Source organism: Mixophyes fleayi, chromosome 1 (assembly GCF_038048845.1).
Source record: "Mixophyes fleayi isolate aMixFle1 chromosome 1, aMixFle1.hap1, whole genome shotgun sequence".
Classification (NCBI taxonomy): domain Eukaryota; kingdom Metazoa; phylum Chordata; class Amphibia; order Anura; family Limnodynastidae; genus Mixophyes; species Mixophyes fleayi.
In genome coordinates this window covers 408,391,157-408,410,159 of record NC_134402.1, presented here as the reverse complement: position 1 = coordinate 408,410,159, position 19,003 = coordinate 408,391,157, and the positions used below count along the sequence as shown (strand labels likewise).

Here is a 19,003-nt window from a genome sequence, read left to right as displayed (position 1 = left end):
GGAGCTGGCGCCTCAGGACAGGCGGCTGGAGCTGGCACCTCAGGACAGGCGGCTGGAGCTAGCAGATTGGGTCTCATTCCAGAGAACAGAAATGGAGGAGCACAAACAAATTTGGAATGCAGAGAGGAAGCAACAGGGGATGGATCAGTAGGCTGACGTGGTCTACGGATAGGACAGTCCTCTAAGAAGTGCTCATTGCTGGCACAGTACATACACAATTTGTTTGTTATTCTGCGCCGCCGCTCCTCTTTGGAAAGATGGGGGCGTGGACCACCTGTCAACCGGGAATTAGTTAAGCCATAGTTCTTGGTAAATGGCAAATTTGTAGGAGCTTGCACAGATTCCACAGCAGAGAAGGTTGGTGGAGACAAATCACCTGCTTCTGCATTAGGAGAGACAGAGTCTGACAGCCTACTGAGTGGGTCCATCAGCAAGGTAGAAAATTTAGCCAGCTGGGAGCGTAGCAGGATTATATCCATCTGTAAAGCCTGAAGTTGTGGCAATTCAAAGGCTGATAATGCAGACATTTTGCAAAAATAAATATGAAAATGAATTGCAGAACAAAATGGTCCCAGAAATAAAAAACTTCACCTGACTTCCAAGCTGTTTTGGGCTGGTTATACTGTCACAAATCAATGTAGAAATACAACTGAGGAGCCATGAATAAGGTGAAAAACATACAAGTTTATTGCTGAAGAGACTGAACAGATGATGTAATAATGGTCTTGTAGAAATTACCAGGTGTACACAGTTGCAGGTAAACGGGAGGTGTGGAATGAATCCAGGCAGCAAGTACAGGGAGATGCACAGGAAAGTACCAGGTTCACAGATGAAAACAGGTCAGCAGAATGTATGTTGAGATCCCAATGCAGCATAATCACAGGAGCAAAGCAGGAGGAAGAAACCACAGGGTGTAACATCAATAACCAGCCATGTGTGCTGGGAGTGACAGATATATATAAGGGAAATGAGAACACACCCAGGTGCATGGGATAATTGGAGAATGGGTTAACCCCTAATGCAACATGAAAAGCACAATAGCAGCACTTCTGGTAAACAGAGGTACTGCTGCAATAATAATAAGGACAAAAGACAGGAGCTGCCAGGTAAAGCAGCATGTAATGCATAAGCTACAGGCAGATCCTGACAGACATCTGTCCAGGAACATCAGGAAGACATGGACAATAGGGCTAGACAGAATTATCTGCGCCTAAAGGGCATTCCGGAAACGGTCTAATCTGCCCACCTGGACCAATATCTGAAGAAGCTTTTTTCCCAATTAGCTCCCGAGGTCCCAGAGAACCACTTGCTATTGGATAGAACTCATAGAGCCCTAAAGCCCAGATCGACCGACCAGAATCAGCCTAGGGATGTTATTCTATGGCTCCATTTCTATACTGCCAAGGAGATGGTCTTGCGTGGGGCCAGAAAATTACATACCCTAACATATGAAGGTCACAACATACAGATCTTCCAGGACTTGTCACCGACCATTCTGGCCAGACGACGGGAGTTCTCCCCAGTAACGCAAGTTTTACGAGATCATATTGTGCGATATTGGTGGGGTCTCCCCTTCCGCCTCTTTCTCTGGCATCAGAAGCGTCAGATTTCCGCCCGAACGCTCCCGGAGGCTCAGGCTCTCCTCCAATGATTGGGTCTTGCTACCGGGCCCCTCGGGGGCGCTTCTCAACCATTTACTTTGGGTAATCAGGACACAAATCCGCGACCTCCAAAGAGCACCACAAGGCGAATGGTCCACATTCCAGAAATCTTCCACTCCTCGCAAGACTTCGTAATTTAACTTTCTGACTGTCCTCTAGGGTTAGGAAGCTGATGTTTTTTTTTTGGTTATTTGCTTGTCTTGTTTTTTGTTTATTTTCTTTGTGTTTTGTTTCTTTTTCTTTCTCTTTCTTGGATCTCTTTTCATGTTTATACGGGTACCTTCTAGCATTTGTAAAAACCAGTCTGCTATCACTGTACCCTCTAGTTAAATAATGTAACACAGTTATTGTATATGTTTTCACTATGTGGCCCTATCCTACAGAGATGCCCTAAACCCCTCCCCCGTCAGCCATATACCTGTTGCCCATAGAGCTTGCTTGCTCTCAGCTGATCCCCGGGTACCTAGAGTACCGCTTCATTTGTCCCACCAGCACCCGTCCTCTTGCCCTTACCTCCCCGACACTCCTACAATGTTTTCCCAGCCTTGGTTGTCCTTGATATATACTCCTCCAGCAAGTCAGAATTACAACTTTCTATACATATTTTCTCCTCCTGACTCCTATCCCCTAACTTTCTCATGACTCTCTGCCTGATATCTTTTAATGTTAAAGGTCTCAATTCTCCTCAAAAAAGGGGCAAACTAAATGCTTCGTTACAGACCCTTAAAGGCGATCTAGTATTCCTACAGGAAACCCACTTTATAAAACACCTGCATCCGGAACTTAAGTCCAAAAGATTCCCCTTCACTTATCCTGCGTGTGACTGCCAAGAAGAGATGCGGAGTAGCAATCCGTTTCTCTCGTAGTCTTGTTTTTGATCTCATAGATACACATAGAGACAAACAAGGTAGATATCTTATTCTAGTGGGTAAATTGAACAACCTTCCTTGTACGTTAGTGAATATTTACGCCCCGAATCAAGACCAGCACAAATTCTTTAAACGTATAGGAACTATACTTTCTCAGGTTCGCAGGGGAGAATTGATAGTAGGTGGAGATTTCAATGCGGTTCTTACCCCCCATCTGGATATGTCTGCCCCCCCGTCTGCTCTTCCCGACGGGAGGGATGGGAGGAACTCCAGGGCTCTGCAGGATTTTATGAAGTTGCATAATCTGTACGATACATGGAGAATCTCTGGCCCGAGATTATTCTTTTTATTCCCCAGTTCATAACACCTACTCCCGAATTGACATGGTCCTGCTCAGCCACGACTTGACCCTTAAACTTACTATCTTTAATATTCACTCAATTACATGGTCTGGTCATGACCCAATCTCGGCAGACCTCTCCTCCTTAGTTTCCCGCCCTTCTTCCTTTTTTTGGAGACTCAACGAATCCATCCTCCATAACCAGAACACAGTAGCTCATCTTAAATCCTTAATATCCGAATATTTTGAAACAAATTAGGCCCCTGATATCTCACCCTCCACTCTCTGGAATGCCCATAAGGCGGTCATTAGGGGCCATTAAATGCCAAAAAGACGAGATTAGCTGAAACCATGCGCCTCTCCACGGCCCTCCAGCAGTTGGAGGAACAACATAAATCCAACCCTGACCCTGCTGTACTTGAACAAATGCTCTCTGTGAGGGGTGAACTTAACCTGCTTCTCTCCCATCGAGTGGCCAAGAAGCTGAAATGGCTGAACCAACATTTTTATGAAAAGGATGATAAGGCGGATGAGCTATTGGCCACTTGATTGCGGACTAAAATTTCGGCCCACAATCTTATGGCTGTCAGGGATTCCTCAGGGGTCCTGGTCTATGATCCAAAATTAATTTGCTCGGAATTCCAGAACTATTATCTAAAACTGTATAATCTTCCTCAACCCCCCAGTGCCATGGCCCATCTTGGACAGGCAGAGTGTATAGATAAATTCCTGGAGGACGCTCGTCTTCCGAAATTTACACCCCAGGCTGCGGATCATCTTAGTGAACCCATTTCCTTAGAGGAGGTGGAGCAGGTTATCAAAGCTCAGAAGACGGGTAAGGCACCTGGTCCTGATGGGTTCTCAGCAGCTTAATATAAAAGCTTTGTGGCCCTTCTGGCCCCCCGCCTCTCCACTCTTTTTAATTCTATCCTGAAGGGCAACCCTTGGCCCAAAGAATCTCTGGAGGCTCGCAAAACCATGATCCACAAGGAGGGTAAAGATGTTTATAATTGTGTTTATAATTGTGCTAGCTACCGCCCAATATCCCTGCTTAACAATGACCTGAAACTATATGCCAACATCCTGGCCAACCGCTTAAACACTGTACTCCCTGGGCTAGTTCACTATGAACAGGTGGGCTTTGTCCCCGGTAGGCAGGCCAGGGATACCACGAGGAGAACTATTGACCTTGCCCACATACTCAACACTAGGAAAACTCCCTCCATTATTTTATCCTTAGACGCTGAAAAGGCCTTCGACAGGATTTCCTGGCATCTTAAGTGCGTTTCTTTGAATCTCCATCTGAGGTCTTTTCTTTTTATTGCAGTTTTATAAATGACTAGATTTTATTCTCTGGTGCATTAATTAAGTTCAGTGAATGAGTAAGGAGAACTGTGTGATGTCATGTGATGTGTCATGTGATTAATACCATTTATTTAAATTTATCCTTCACCATTTTGTATTAAACATTTTCATTATCAAACAATGGGAAGTATATATAGCCTGAATTTTCTAATTTTACAAACTCATTAAACAAAAATTTCTTGAAAGGCAGGAGGTAGAACCATAACAAATTTTTCACCAATAAACTTTCCATCATAAACTAGGTAATAAATCAATAAACATAGTGGGCCTCATTTAGGAAAATTATAGGATGAGATCCGATGTCCACAAGTTCAGAGCTTTAAAACTCAAATCCTTTTGTGGAGTGGGTATGGCTGTACACACTACTGCAAAACAAGTAATACCCTTAACGTTGGGTACTCTCCACCTCTTTATCTCATTTCAATTTTTGCTCAATAAAACCATGTGCAGCAGAGCGCTGCCTTCAAGTAGTTTTGCACCTGCTCCACATTTTGCAAAAAACACTCTCGTTCTGCCTAACACCTCCCATAGACATGAACCCATGAGCTTTGGCATACTTCTGCAAATCAAGGAGCACAGCATCACCAAATGGACTTTGTGCCATGCCCTGGTCATTTTGGAACAAATTAACAGGGTAAACTGTGGACAACAGAGTTTGCTGTATAAGTTTTCTTCATACCTGTTGTATTGTTTCTGCTTTCCGGATTGAAGTAAAAAGAAAAAAAATCAAACTTTGGAAAATCTGTAACAAAAAGAACACTTATTAAAAGCATGTATTAAAAACAGAGACTTACAAACCAAATCTGTATAATACATTTTTATTTATTTTTTTTGTTTTACAGTATCCACAATATTTAAACTTTCTGGGCCTGATTCATTAAGGCAAGTAATGCAAAAATATGAGTAAGTCTTCTCCTGGACAAAACCATGTTACAATGGAATATTTTTTTACACATAAGATAAATACTAGCTGTAATATGTAGCACACAAATACTTGATAGCTTTGATAGCTTTATTTGTACACTGAAATTAAAAGTTGATCTAGAACATGCCTCAACTATAAATCTGCCATCACATTTTAAATTTGCCTCCCCCTCCAATGCAACATGGTTTTGCCAAGGTGCAAAGTTACTCATTTTTTGCTTAATTTTCCCTAATGAATCAGGCCCTATATGCCATACCTCCAATTCTCCCCATTACTTTGATTGTGTGGGATGCCATGGCTATGATTACTGATTAGTACCTCTGTCCCTGTGTTCTGATAGAATATGTATCTCCATGAGTTACTCTTTCAAGTAGAAGGAGGAGTTACTGTGTATGGGAGAGAGGTGTCCGAACAGCATGGTTAATTCAATCAGGCTGACTTCACATGAAAAGCTAAAGTCCAATTGGTGCCTTAACAGGTTTTAAGCAGGGCCGTCTTTCCCATTGGGCACGCTGGGCAGGTGCCCGGGGGCCCTCTGGAGGCAGAAAAAAAAAAAAACCTGCAAAAAAAGAAGAAAATACTTACCGTGCTGTCAGCTGGCGATCCGGCTCCCTCCCTGGTCTCCTCCTCCGTCGCGCTGGCAGTGCATGTTGGGCGTGACGTCATCACGCCCGCCCGACATCCTTTGCGGAGCGCGACGGAGGAGGAGACTAGGGAGGGAGCCGGATCGCCAGCTGACAGGACGGTAACTATTTTCTTCTTTTTTTGCAGGGTTTTTTTTTTCCTGCCTCCAGAGGGCCCCTCTGGGCTGCAGGGCCCATATATATAATCATTTTTTTTTTTTTTTTATATATAGGGGCCCCGGTGCACTGCTGTGCCCGGGGGCCCAAGAGGTTCTTAAGAGGGCCCTGGTTTTAAGGTAAGTTTTAAGGAAGAGGTGAGATAATCAATGACCAGTCATTGGAGGAGAGGCCTCCTTCAGGCACTTGTACATATGTTTTGATATTTACTATTAAAATCAACTAGGAATAACATGATTTCACATAGTATCTTGAATAGGGTGCCAGGGGAGAGGGAAGAAGGTGAGGGTGTCAGGGGACAGGTAGGCACGCTTTCAGGGGGTTCCAGAAAAAGCTGTAAATAAGATCAGAGAGACTGTAAGTCCAGGTGCTGGAAACTGGCAATGTATGTATGTCAGGAAGGTCCTGCCACACAAAGAACTTTAATTTAAACTATGTAATATAATGCTAGAAATTTGCCCAGGTGTTTGTCTACCTTTGCTCAGCTACTATGTATACCAGAGCCTAATAAGTATTTGTGTGCTGGGGATGTGTTTTTCACACTTTTGGAAATATGGAAAACACAAGTAATGGTTGGAATCCTTTTTTGGATACTTATAGAAAAGGGTAGAGTGACCCCGCTTCCTTTGTTAGTCTTGTCGACAGTGAGATAGAATTGTTTGAATAATCAATCTGTGTTACAGCATGGAGTCCAGCAGCCATTATTGCACTTATATGCTTCTGCTTTTTATGAAGTTTTACAAGAATAAGAACTGAGAGATTGAATGAGACCGAAGGCAATTTAAAAGCTTTGGCTATATCTTTAACTGGATTTTTCTCTGGAGTTTAATAGTTAACTATGGGACTACGCCCATCTGGTGTCATAGGAGAGGGGGAGACAGAGGCTATAAGTGGGATGAGTGTAGAGTTAATCAGTCTCTGCAGTTCTGGACGTTGACCACCCACCCTCCCTGGTTGTTGGTTCTTGGTAGCATGAAGAAACAAATGGATGCTGGTCAGGGTGGAGCTCAGTTATTGGCGGCTGACATGGCTGTCCGTGAGCCTGGATGGAGAGTGGCAGGAAAACGCAGTACAGTCGACGGCCAGTGGTTTGGGCGCACATTTACGGTATTGAGCATGATGAACCCGCTTCTCTTTGAGTGAATCGGCTATAGTCTCGGTACAGGTACTGCTCCTGTGGGTTGCCCTGTGGTTGCTTTCCGTCTAACTCAGAGGATGGGTGGGTTCTGTAAAACCATGACCTGGTCTCCCACTAAGGAAGATATGTGCACCTAGGGTGTGATTGGTTGGTCTACCACGTGAACCCAGGGGTTTGGTTGTTCCCCAGTTGATGAGGTCCCAATGTTTAATGCTGGGACAGTTCGGTTTTGCCTGGCAGACGTCGGACTGACAGCTCTATTCTTCACCACCATATTTAAATAAATCATTTAAATTTGCCACACTCAGGTCTCGTGTTGTTATTTAAGGTGATAGTTAAATAACAGTAAGAAGGTAAAGGAGGTCAAGATATCAGCCGTAAGCCTTTTACTGAAAATGCTTATGTCTTTCATGCTTCTTAGATAGTAGCCTTTGCAAGGCCATCAGAAACTGGCAACAGTGATTATTTGTAAACGTATGTAATGTCCAATTGGTACGTTATACTAAACCACACACCCCAGTGATTGCAAGCTGGGGTCATGAGGGGGTGGCATCAAGTTAGGCGGTTGTGAAAAGAGCAGTGACTCAGACTGGTTGCTATGCACAGCCCAGCCTACTATAGACTGAGAAGAAGAAGAAGGTGCTATAAAAAGACGGGTAAAGGAGAAGAAGGGTAAGTAAACAGCAGAAGGAGAGCAGGGAGAGAGAGAGGAGAGGTGATGGGACAGCCAGGGAAATGGGACAGTGTAGGAGGAGGTTGCAGGCTCCCCGGACATTGCCTGGGAGCACAAGCATGGTGGCTGCAGCAAGGGTCAAGTAATGTGTGCCTTGAATAGGAGGAGAGTCCCCAGAGCAGATACCCCAAGAGACAGCATGCATACACTATGGGATATAAGAAAAGAGACCATAGAGAGAGGGTTGTAGTAAAGAGAGGCAGCTATGGGAAACCCAGTAGGGGCAGAGAGAAAACTAGAAAGGAGTGTTATAGCCCAAGGGATTTTACCCCTGCTTGCAAAGCTGAGAGCTACACAGAGAAAGTGTCAGAGCTGCATGTGTGTTGGAGATAAGCTACATTGTGAATCCTGCATTTGTATACTGGAAAAAGACAGAGGTTGATCTGTGAGTAGCTGCGGAACCACAGTGACCAGGAGAACCTGTTATGTACTGTGAAAACACCAGCCGTGTAAGATGTGTGCAGGAGGAGTAAGGAGGTACATATTTTCTTTATTTCTTTGAACTCAAGTAATGTGCTAGAGGGGAAAAACTGTTTAAATAAAATAATTCAGTTTGTGATAGAGATGGCCTACAAAGATAGTTTGAAAACAAAAATACCTGCATGTGCAGGGACCACCTGGTCATTTACACCCATTGCCTTGAGCTTGCCAAGACTGGAGCAGAAGGTGCACTGCCTAACCTGTGCACCTCACACTACATACCGGGACAGGGGGTTACGTAGATAATATTATGTCCCCATACATCAGAGATAGGACCTCTCCTTGAAATGTTTTGGTCAGGAAGGCACATTCTCTAAAGTGGAGGCACACATAATTAATAGTTATTCAATCATTGGAAATGTCGTTGCAAATGTAAATCAAAACATCCCTCTGTGCAAAGATTCCAAGATTATGGTCTATAAAATATCTAAAAATGTTTTGTACTTACCTTCTCATCTACTTAGACCAAGATGGCCCGTGTACAGGAGAGCTAATAAAATTCACTGTTTTTCATTATCAAATCCTCTGAGTACTTATTTTGAAAACAGCAACGACAACAGCGTGATGGTGGGCTTGACCTCTGAAAATCATGCTGTCAGGGGCACCAAGAAACTACTGGCTCAAAGCAGTTAATTTAGTTTGACACTACCTGTGTCTATGGCACAGAGTGTAATGTGAGGTATGGTCTTTGCTATTATGCCCACACAGGTTGCTCTTTCAGACATGACCAACAGGTAAGTGTAAATAAGAGCAGATATAAGATAAGTGGAGATACCAGAAACATCCTGAATAGATTATGATTATTATTATTACTATTAATATTATTATTATTATGCTTTATTTATAAGGCACCACAAAAGGTCAGCAGCGCCGTACATGACATATACAAAAAACATTGATCCATAACACATTACATGAAGAACAAAATACAGTCATGGCCAAAAGTTTTGAGAATGATACAAATATTATTTTTCACAAAGTCTGCTGCCTCAGTTTTTCTGATGGCAATTTGCCTACACTCCAGAATGTCATAAAGTGTGATCAGATGAAATGCAATTAATTTCAAAGTACCTGTTTGCCATTACAATGAACTTTATCCCAAAAACAACATTTCCATTGCATTTGAGCCCTGCCACAAAAGGACCATCTGACACCAGGTGAGTGATTCTCTTGTTAAGACAGGTGAGAGTGCTGATGAGGACAAGGCTGGAGATCACTGTGTCATACTGATTGAGTTAGAATAACTGGAAGCTTTAAAAGGAGGCTGGTGCTTGAAATCATTTTTCTTCCTCTGTTAACCATGGTTACCTGCATGGAAACACGTGCAGTCATCATTGCTTTGCACAAAAAGGGTTGCACAGACAAGGATATTGCTGCTAGTAAGATTGCACCTAAATTAACCATTTATCGAATCATCAAGAACTTCAAGGAGAAAGGTTAAATATTTGTGAAGAATGCTTTAGGGTCCCCAAGAACATCCAGCAAGCGCCAGGACCATTTCCTAAAGTTGATTCAGCTGCGGGATCGGGGCACCACAGTGCAGAGTTTGCTCAGGAATGGCAGCAGGCAGGTGTGAGTGCATCTGCACGCACAGTGAGGCAAAGACTTTTGGAGGACAGCCTGGTGTCAAGAAGGCAAGCAAAGAAGCCACTACTCTCCCAGAAAAATATCAGGGACAGACCTATATTCTGCAAAAGGTACAGGGATTGGACTGCTAAGGACTATGGTAAAGTCATTTTCTCTGATGAATCCCCTTTCAGATTGTTTGGAGCATCTGGAAAAATGCTTGTCGGGAGAAGGAAAGATGAGCGCTACCATCAGTCCTGTGCCATGCCAACATTAAAGCATCCTAAGACCATTCATGTGTGGGGTTGCTTCTCAGCCAAGGGAGTGGGCTCACTCACAATTTTGCCTAAGAACACAACCATGAATAAAGAATGCTACTAAAACATACTCCAAGAGCAACTTCTCCTAACCATCCAAGAACAGTCTGATGTTGAACAATGCCTTTTCCAGCATCATGGAGCACCTTGCTGTAAGGCAAAAGTGATAACTAAGTGGGTTGGGGATCAAAACATCAAAATTTTGGGTCCATTGCCAGGAAACTCCCCAGACCTTAATCCCATTGAGAACTTGTGGTCAATCCTCAAGAGGCGGGTGGACAAAATAAACCCCACAAATTTTGACAAACTCCAAGCATTGATTAGGCAAGAATGGACGGCCATCAGTCAGTATGTGGCCCAGAAGTTGATTGACAGCATGCTAGGGCGAATTGCCGAGGTCTTCAAAAAGAAGGGTCAACACTGCAGATATTGACTCTTTGCATAAAGTTAATGTAATTGTCAATACAAGCTTTTGACACTTATGAAATGCTTGTAAAAACACTGAAGCAACAAAATAGTTATGTCATTCTCAAAACTTTTGGCCATCACTGTACAAAGACCAGACATTATGGATAAACAAAAATAAAGATAAAAAGTTAATGCAGATCAAATTATTTACGAGACAGTAAGTGAGAGTGAGTTTAGTGATCAGCGTGAAGTAGGCCTGAACTTAAGAGAACAGGGCTAGCGAAGCAAGCCAAGAGGTACAGACGGTAATGGAATAGTAGAAGGAGAACCCAAGGAGGGCCCTGCTCATGAGAGCTTACATTCTAAAGAAAAGGGGGAGACACAAATAGCGGGGTATCGATTGGAGGAGTGGGATAATGGAGTTTGGAGGAAGGTTGACAGGCTTGAATAAAGAAATGTGTCTTAAGGGCACACTTGAAGAGTGTGCCCTTAAGGCACTTTGAGAGTGAAGGCTAGCCTGATAGGGCGGGGAGTTTCCACAGCTAGGTAGTCGCCTGGGCAAAGTCCTGGAGGAGGGAGTGAGAAGAGGTAATCAATGAAGTAGTGAGGCGGCGGGCATTGGCAGAGTGGAAGGGGCAGCAGCACAGTAGGCAGAGATGAGGTTGGAGATGTAGGGGAGAGAGGATTGATTGAGAGCTTTCAAGGTGAGGAGTTTAAATTTAGAAGAAGAGGGAGGGGGTAGGTAGGAACAGAAGGAAGCAGAGAGAAGAGCAGCGAAAAAGGACTTAAGAGAAAGAAGGTGAGGGGGGAATGGGAATAGAGAGGGACAGATAGGGGAAGGGGCAGTGAATCAAATTAGGGGCAAAGGAGCAGAGAAGAGGAGAGGGACAGGGAGGAGGACAGGAAGGCAGAGGGGGAGGGGAGAGGGGAGAATATTGGAATTTTGGACAAGGGAAAATGAGGGATGGGGGAGAGGAGCAAATCATAATAATGCTAGAGCTAAGTGTGAAGTAGATAATTGAAAGTATGACAGAAAGAAAGACATTGTGAGGTGAGGTGAAGGTGATAAAGGTAAAAGTGAGTAAAGGAGAAAAAAAAGAAAGAAAAGAGGGAATGAGATCAGCAAGGGGATTGAGAGTAATTAGGACAGTGGAGATGAGGGATGGGTGAGTAATGCAGAAACAGGAGCCAAAGAATCAGGATAGCACAACTAGCATAAACATCAAGATCTGGCACTATATTGCAAAATCTGCTCCTTTAAATAATCTAGGGGAAATGATGGCAGGGAGAGACAGCAACCAATAAGAGAGAGGGGGGGCTTATACATCAATCAAGATATTGTCTGCCATCACCATGCTGCATCGGTCACTGCCAGGATGATTGAGGGGAGCGCAATGGGCCCCTGGTTCCATATATGGGGTTGTTCAAGCCAGGGCATCTCCTTTCAAGAATGTGAGTAAAATCCCCAATTTCAGAGATTGAGTAGGCATGTGGCTTCATTATAAACAACAACCGCATCGGGCTTAAAATTAGCGATTGGGTGCTCACCTTCGAATTTCTCGGGCATAACAATTGAGGATATTGGTCTGGACAAACATTAACAGAGCGTCATATTGACTTGACAGGAGGATCCGAGGGTTAATATTCACCACCTCTGAGATGGGGGAGATCGGGTATGATCATACACTTGTAGTAACATGCATTTTGCACCTTCGGATTGCATTTCTGCAGAAAAGTGCATTGCTAGGCACCCTTCAATCCATGTAATAAAATATTCAGATAGAAATCCCATTAGAAATAATAAACCATTGCCCCTCATTCGCAATCAATTTAAGTGACCGAGCAGTATTTTAGGAGAAATACTGCAAAGTTGAAATGAATGATGGAGTTATCCTAAAGCAGGGGTGGGCAAACCAGTCCTCAAGGGCCATATAACAGTTCATGTTTTTAGGATTTCTGTCTGTAGAAACAGCTGGGATAATTACTGACCCAGCCAAATAGATTAACTCAGCTGTGCATGATTAAAGAAATCCTAAAAACATGAACTGTTATATGGCCCTTGAGGACTGGTTTGCCCACCCCTGTCCTAAAGTGATAGAAGGTTGGAATGTGACGAGTCATACTTTTCATAATGCGCATTCGGGCGTATCCACACAGCTAGATGCAGACTGATTTTCCAGGGGCTTTTCCAATTACCTGGAAATGCTAATGCACCTTGAAATATACAACAAATAGGCATACTTACAGAAATGGAGAAGCAGTGCATCTGATTTTTTACATCTTGAGCCTTATTGTCTTCATTTACACATATGTGAGTTGCAATTTATTTTTCTACCAAGATTATCCCTTTCAAATTATTTTTCTGCCAACAGACAATTATTAATATTATTGTCATTAATGTGTATGATGCCACACTGCTCTGCAGTCCCAGAAAGTGGGGAAAACAGGACGCGCATAAAACAGGGACATACAAGGTAGGCAAAACAAATGTGGACATGGAAACAAATGGTAGGGAGGGCCCTACTCATAAGGGAGCTTACAATCTAAGTGTTACAATGTGATCCCACATTGTACAAGTCAAGACAGTCATCACACATGTTTATATTCAGCAACTAGCTCCTGCTCAGTCAATACATCCGTACCCAATGTCTGCGCTAGTTGCCTGGTGCTGCTTAGTTCTGCCATTTCTCCTGTCTGTAGCATGAATATCTACTTATATAGTATATGTTATTATGTTTATCTCTGTTATGACAATTTCATGTATGGTAATGATTTGCATAAAATAAATAAAATAAACAGAAGTTACAAGCCTGTTACATTGAAGACCCACTCTGTAAGAACTGGGCACTTGAATCCCGCACCTGATTCCAGGACATGTCATTTAATACCATATAAGGGCACTTAAGATTGCTGATAGTATGTGTAATTCACAATTTCCCTCTAGATCCTGCAGATAACATTAATTCCTTCTCACAGCCACTGATAACTCTGACAAACACTTTCCTGATTTGCAGGATTTATTTTCAGTATTACTGATGTACGGGTCTCCTCTATCAGCAGACAGCATGTCATTGTCTATGTGATTGAAGAATGTGTCCTTTCTAAAGTATTTCCTCATACCTAGGGCCAGGAAACCAGGATTTATCATCTTGCATTTCTGCATATTATCTTTTGTGCTGCTAAAACCTGAGAGCAGATTATGTCACTGTCTCTAGAATGTCTACATACAGTTCAGCTATTGCTGCAACACTGGCAGAGATTTAGCTCATGTGAAAATAATGGAGATTCTGCAGATAAGCATAACCATTTATCAGTGTAAAGCAGATTAAATGTACTCATGTGTATTTCATATGATTACACCTAATTATGTGACCATGTGGAATCAAGTTAAGATGTATGATGGGCATTCCAGGTCGGTCACTGGTCATAAATAGTTTAACTACTCATTCTCTACTACGTTTTAATAAATATATCACATTAAAATCTGATATTAAAAGCTTAATTACAACAAACATAAGTAAACATGAATAAAAAGGGTTTGGATTTAATATTGGATCAGTTTAATTTGTACACCGCCAACTAGGGGACAGACTGCACCATTATAACTCACAGGTTCTCTGTAGGCTGCATTCAAATCACTGTGTACTGCAGTAGAAGACACTATTATTCAGTATGGTGTTGGTCCACAGTATGATCCCAACCTGGATCCGCAATCAGTTTCAGTAACGGGATCAAGGAATGTACAACAATTCCTTGGAGGCTCAGTATCCGTGGAAGCAGCCATGCCACATAAACAAATCTACTCCAAATGGAATTTTACTATTCCTTGATCTTGTCCAACAAATGAAACTGTCATCACTGCTCTACTGTCTACAACAGTGCTGCCTTCCCCAAACAGCAATATAAACTCCATATCCTCTAATTTTTAGCCAGCTTGGAAAGATACCCCTCAAACCCATCTGCTCAAGACTATGCCACTCCATGAACCTCACTCCCCTGAACCACAGCAGACATAAGGGACTTAATCAGCTTCTGGAAGAGGTAAGACACAGAGGGCATGAGTCATTAAGGCAAGTAAGGCAAAAAAAAAAGGAGTAAATGTTCTCTGGGACAAACCATGTTACAATGCAAGGGGTGCAAATTAGTTTATTATTTTGCACATAAGTTAAATACTGGCTGTTTTTTCATGTAGCACACTAATATTTGATAGCTTTATTTTTACATGTAAATATAAAGTTGATCTAAGACATGTCCTACCCAATCTATAAATTTGTCCCCACATTTTAAATTTACCTCCCCCTCCAATGCAACATGGTTTTGCAAAGTTACTCCTTTTTTATGCTTTGCTCTCCTTAATGAGTATGTACCACTTCTCATAACTCTCTGACTACAGGCTCAAACCCACCAATCTCCTACAGTGTTGGTCTTTAGGCCTCAGTTTCTTTCTTTTATGAGTTTATTAATTTATAGCAAAACCTAATCTTTACTGATAATTTTTTTATTTTTTTTTAAAGAAAATACATTTCATATATATAGTATTGAGTATTTGTTTATTTTAATGTCTTATATTTTCAGGCTGGTTTTGTTACCTCCCATATCAAAAAAGAGTCCAGAAATAAATATATCAGGAGAGCTAAAAAACCACTTCAACTAGAAGTCCATGTGTCTTCGTTTTATAACGATAATCTTTTTTTCCACAGTGTTCGTTCATTTGCAGTGCTTTTTACCCCATTATTCAGTCTCCAGATACATTAAAATTTGAAAATAGCCACAGAGATATTTAATGTTTTCTCTTTGGTGGAGTGAGCATTAGGGAAGTCTTTCTGAGACATACAGAGTGCACAGTCCTTTTTAATGTAACAATGGAGTTCTAGATAAGAGTTTTTTTCCTGTGGGAGTGTGTAATGTGTTGGCTTGGATGTGAATGCACTATTTTACTAGTAATTGGTGATTGCTAGATCTGAGGTGTTGAGTCTAATGGGACCCCTAGAAGGGAATAATGGAATTTGCATTGGAGAATACAAAGATTGCAGCCCCAAGAACTAGGTTCACTAGACAGGAACTACCTGTGCAGAAAGATGAACCAGGAAATGTAGTCAGTATATAAACCAAGGTCTGGGCAGACAGAAAGGGTTCAGGAACAGTATAACAGGCTGAGATCAGGATCACAAGCAAGTGATCAGGTTCAGGAACAAGCTGGGTCAGTATAGGAGGGCCAGACAGAATTATGCCCAAGCACAACAAACACACAACCTGTTGCTCAGGTACCAGAGAACAGATTAAAATAGGGAAGCTTCCGACATCACTGAGACATTCATCCAAATATGCACTTACTCTTTTGCTACCAATAATGTAGAATCTCTACATCATGGCCTGCCCAATACTAAGATGGTCAATGATGTAGCTTCTGCATTTTTAGCTAAGAACTTCATGAACAAAAGACAGTATTTAACTTATGTGCAAAATAGAAAACTCATTTTCACCCCTTGCATTTTAACATGGTTTTGTCCAGGAGACTTAAGTAAGAAATTTCTTGCCTAAGTTCCTTAATGAATCAGGCTCTGTGTGTCCTCTGGGACATCGGAAAACTAGGCACATGGGGAAAGCATTTTCATATCATTGCTATTCATTGCTTGGGTAGAGGAAGAAATAAAAATTATTTTTGTTGTAGCCAATGTAGTTCAAAAATGGGCGACCTCGTGAGGTGTCGATTCTGGCAATGTTGAACAAGCTCTCTGTATCTTTGCTGCTTTCAGATGTGTGTTGAATTCATCTTCACCTGACGCACCATGGAGAGTCTGTAGACCTTAAAGGTGTTTTTAAATGACTTTTGAAAACTATATCACAAATTGTTCCATGAACTGAACCACAGGACATTCATCTCTCTTCTTTCTATCTATGGAGCTCACTTCACCTGTGTTTCATGATATTTAAATTACTAGATTACCTTTTCTAGTTTCAAAATTCTAGCAGCATTTGTGGAACTAAACATTGTAAAACTGATGTTTCCATAGAAAGTGAATCCATTCATAGCACTTAATCTGCTCTGTTTTGACAGATTTGAAGTGAATGGTGAATGCTCACCAGCTCTCTGTCTACAGTCAGTCTTTATAGGTTCATATCTGGCAAATGTTTCTTTGTGGGTAAAAGAGATGGATGAATGTTGAATTTAATTTTTGCTATTTTTATCATTTAACGCTAATTTCATCATCATGCCCCTACATACTCAGAGTTCTTTGAGGTGGGTGTTGATTGAAGCCGATTTGCATCACTATGGCACATCCCTGCTCCCGTACAGGCAGGTAAGTGTCACTGTCAGAGAATTCCTGTTGTACTGGGAGACTCCTGGACATTCTGGGAGAGTAGGCAACTCTTTTATGTTAGGTTGATCTATGCAAGTATTTATATGATATATAGTCCCTACACTCCCACTTCTTTTACCATCTTGCTGTTTTTAATGTTCCTACATCGAACGCAACAAGTTAGGAAAAGGAGTCTTAATAAAGCTGCTGTTAAACTTTACGCCTGTCTCTGTAGTCGTTGCTCAACCTCTGCCCTCCACAGTTGGCAAAATAGTTGAAATAGTTTCCAGGAACTCTTGGCTGTTGAGTGATGCATCTGAGCATATCATGCAAGACATTGTCTTGGTGGACCCTGGAACACTACAATCTCCATCATGTCACTTATACAGGATTATAATATAATGTTTTGCATTATACATATGCGTCTTCAATAAATACTAACCTATAATGCCCAGTGAATAAATTGGAAGAATAGCATCTAAAGCTGGGTACACATCTATGCAATCTTACTTCAGGTGCAATTTCTGTAACAATTTCTCCAACAATTGAAAGTCCCGATGAGCATGCTGATTCATGCATACACACATATACAATTTACCTTCATCTCTGTGATTTTTATCTCATAACCAGCTGATAAAAAATTGTGATTCTGTACACGCTCTTCAGATATCTGCCTACACTGCTGGTCATGAGTGCATACATACTTCCACATTTGCCCAACATCGTTGATCGTGATTTTTAGGAACTTAAGAAAACCAAATCAACCGATGCGATATGTTTTTGTACGATAAAACATGATTTTGGGAGCGTACAATATCTAAATAAAATGTTGTGAACCGTGTGATCTGCAAAATAATTGCATAGATGTGTACCCAGCTTAACATACATAAAGTGGAATTGTATTTGTGTTGTTGGTTAATATTGAAAAATAAGGATATTTCTATGGCAAAATCTTTAATACCCCTGTTTGTCCTGGAAATTAGGGACAGTTGGCAATTATAGGGTAGATTTATCAAACATTATAAAAGTTAAAGTGGAGGTGTTGCCCATAGCAACCAATCAGATTCTAACTATCTTTTACCTAGTTAGTACATTGTAGAAATAATAGCTATAATATGATTAGTTGGTATGGGCATCACCTCCACTTTTACTTTTTGTAAGGTTTGATAAATCTACTCCCTTGTCTCATATATATTCATACCCAATATATATACATACTTTCCAGAGTTGTATATAAGCATAGCACATCAAATCTTGTGACAACCAATGCATATTTCTCAGAATTCTAGGAGAATTTAATAGTTTTAAAGCCATAGTGTTATTTAATAATGTGGAGCAATATAATTAAATATACTTTATTATTTATTCATATTATAGCTGTCAGTTTCCAAGCACAACTAACAAACGTAAGCTAACATCTGATAATAATGAGATACTGCACATTTGTGTATATTGCACAGTGTTACTAAATAAACCCCTAGGGGCATTGTGACACACTTTCTCATGTAAATAAAACAAATCAAGTGACAGGTTCATTTTACAAGAATCACTTTCACTTACCTGCTGTTGAATTGTCACAGAGCACGGTCCTTATGAAACTGGATACACCAAAGAAAAGAGGAAACACCTGTTTTGGGTTCATGTCTTCTGCATATGTGATAGATTCACACTGTGTTCGTGATCTCTTTTTTTGTTTCACCAACAGTTCAGTTCCCAGAAGAAAAGAAGAGCTGCCAAATCTGTACTGACTACTGGTTCACAGATGCTGTAATGTTTACTCTCACAGACTGGATCTATCCTTCCCCCACATTGAGCCAGGAGGTGGAGAAAGCTAAATCTATACATTACTTTATTGGTTGCAATTAGAGATGCTCACTGACCCACCGTGAAGTGCTTTTGGTTTTGGATCTGGATTAGCTTCATGTTTTGGTTTTGGCAAAACCACCCTCGTGTGTTTTGGTTTTGGTGTTAGATCTGTATTTTTTTAGAAAAATTGCGCATATATGCTAGAATCACATCATTTTGCTCTTTTTTTGATCCTACATTATTATTAACCTCAATAACACTAATTTCAAGTCCTTTGCAGTCAATTTTGACCA

The 19,003-nt window shown here is 41.4% G+C and overlaps 1 protein-coding gene across 1 annotated transcript in view; it reads right to left on the bottom strand.

The window, feature by feature from the left end:
* The window catches only part of LOC142099027 (proteinase-activated receptor 1-like), a 64,261-nt gene extending 45,601 nt beyond the window's left edge, over positions 1 to 18,660 (bottom strand). The window contains exons 1-2 of the mRNA XM_075182096.1: positions 18,465 to 18,660; positions 4,915 to 4,977 (exon numbers count right to left, since the gene is read on the bottom strand). Coding sequence (XP_075038197.1) covers positions 4,915 to 4,977; positions 18,465 to 18,546 — 145 coding nt within the window. The 5' untranslated portion in view covers positions 18,547 to 18,660. The remainder of the gene's footprint in view (positions 1 to 4,914; positions 4,978 to 18,464) is intronic.
* Positions 18,661 to 19,003: the final 343 nt, after the last annotated feature.